The 1,540-nt window shown below is 42.7% G+C and overlaps 1 protein-coding gene across 1 annotated transcript in view; it reads left to right on the forward strand.

The window, feature by feature from the left end:
- The window catches only part of vps8 (VPS8, CORVET complex subunit), a 62,220-nt gene extending 60,981 nt beyond the window's left edge, over nucleotides 1-1,239 (forward strand). Inside the window, exon 46 of the mRNA XM_015396888.1 lies at nucleotides 645-1,239. Coding sequence (XP_015252374.1) covers nucleotides 645-770 — 126 coding nt within the window. The 3' untranslated portion in view covers nucleotides 771-1,239. The remainder of the gene's footprint in view (nucleotides 1-644) is intronic.
- The last annotated feature ends 301 nt before the right edge of the window (nucleotides 1,240-1,540 follow it).

The raw sequence follows: 1,540 nt of genomic DNA on the forward strand, positions 1-1,540 counted from the left end.
AGACTGCATGTAGAGAACAGACTGCATGTAGAGAACAGTCTGGATGTAGAGAACATTCTGGATGTAGAGAACAGTCTGGGATCAGCTGTTTTTCACACTGAGCTATTGGAGCTCATCAAGGCAGCTCAGGTGTCTGGATGAAAACAAAAAAAACTAAGTCAGTCTGACTATAATTTCTAGATCCAATTCATTGAGTTTAAATGTGATTATAAAGGAGTTACTCAGAGGAGCTCCAGGTTTAAAAATACAGGTTTATATCAAGATTTTTTTATTTTGATTCCTTACTAACTTCCAGATAACATATTTATGCTGTTTTTTTATTTTAGATGTAAAGCATAAAATACCTAAGAATTAAATGCTAAAATTAAAGTAATTAAAGTGAAATTGTTTCTATTTTATAACCAGTTATTGTACGTTTCATTTTGGACAATTATCAATAATAAAAAAAAAAAAAGTGGTAAAGGCTGCTTTAAAGGACGGAGGTTGGTCTGTCGGTTCTGGACCAAACATAAAGGAACCTTGGTGTCTAACTCAGCTTCTGGTTGGTTGGTTCTGGAACGATGCTCTCAATGAGAACCCAGGACTGTTCCTCCATGTTCTCCCTCTGCTCTCACTGATGGTCTCCTTTTCTCTTTGCCCTCCAGCTGTCCATCCTGTCAGAGGTGTCACATGGCCAAGGAGGCGAGAGGCCGGGCTTCCTGGTTCCGGCCCAATCAGGGGCGGAGAATTTCCACCTCAAACTGGCTCCTCCTCCTCTGTTTGAAGAGTAGCTCCATGATGGATTCCCCCACGGTCCTCCAGAACCTTCCTACCCAGGAGGAAGGATCCATCAGTGGAGCTGCTTCTTGGATCAGCTGTGACCCAGCAGGAGAAGCTCCTGCTCCAACCAACTTATGTATAAACAGAAGTGGACCGGTCCAGACCCCATGTGTTCATAAGAAGGTGGCGCTGCTCCTCATGTTCAGCCATCTCCATGGGGCGTTTCTAGCACTACACATAGTTCTGGTTGGTACCCAAGATTAAATCGGCTGTTCAGCTGGGCCTGGTACCAGTCCAGAACCACTGATCTGTTTGTGGTTTTCTAATAAAACAGTGTTCAGCATTTCATTTGCTTGCTGACAGTTTTTTACTGGAAGAATCAGACGTTTAACCAGAACGGATCATCTCCACAGATCAGAGAACAACAACCTGCTTTGTTCCCATCATGAACTCCTGCTTTAGTTGGATCTGTGTGACAGAACCAAAAGTTTGGACCATGTCCGGGTTTGTTTTCATTCAGAGAACGGTGAAACCTCGTGCTGGGCTCCAAACGGCTTCATTATTTTCATAAAGGCTGTTTTCTTTTCCGGGTTTCTGCTGAGCTTTTAATACTTTCAGCTTTTCAGCGTTCCTCAAAGTTCCCATTCCAGTAGTCAGCGTGGATCATCTCCCAAAGGCTTCCTACTAGGATTTCTGTTGGCATCATAAAGCTAGGATCTCCTATGGAAACACTTTTGTTCCAATATTATCAAAAGCAACGAAAGGCATTAAAAATGTTTAC

The sequence above is a fragment of the Cyprinodon variegatus genome, unplaced genomic scaffold (assembly GCF_000732505.1).
Source record: "Cyprinodon variegatus isolate N-32 unplaced genomic scaffold, C_variegatus-1.0 Scaffold27, whole genome shotgun sequence".
NCBI classification, from domain to species: Eukaryota; Metazoa; Chordata; class Actinopteri; order Cyprinodontiformes; family Cyprinodontidae; genus Cyprinodon; species Cyprinodon variegatus.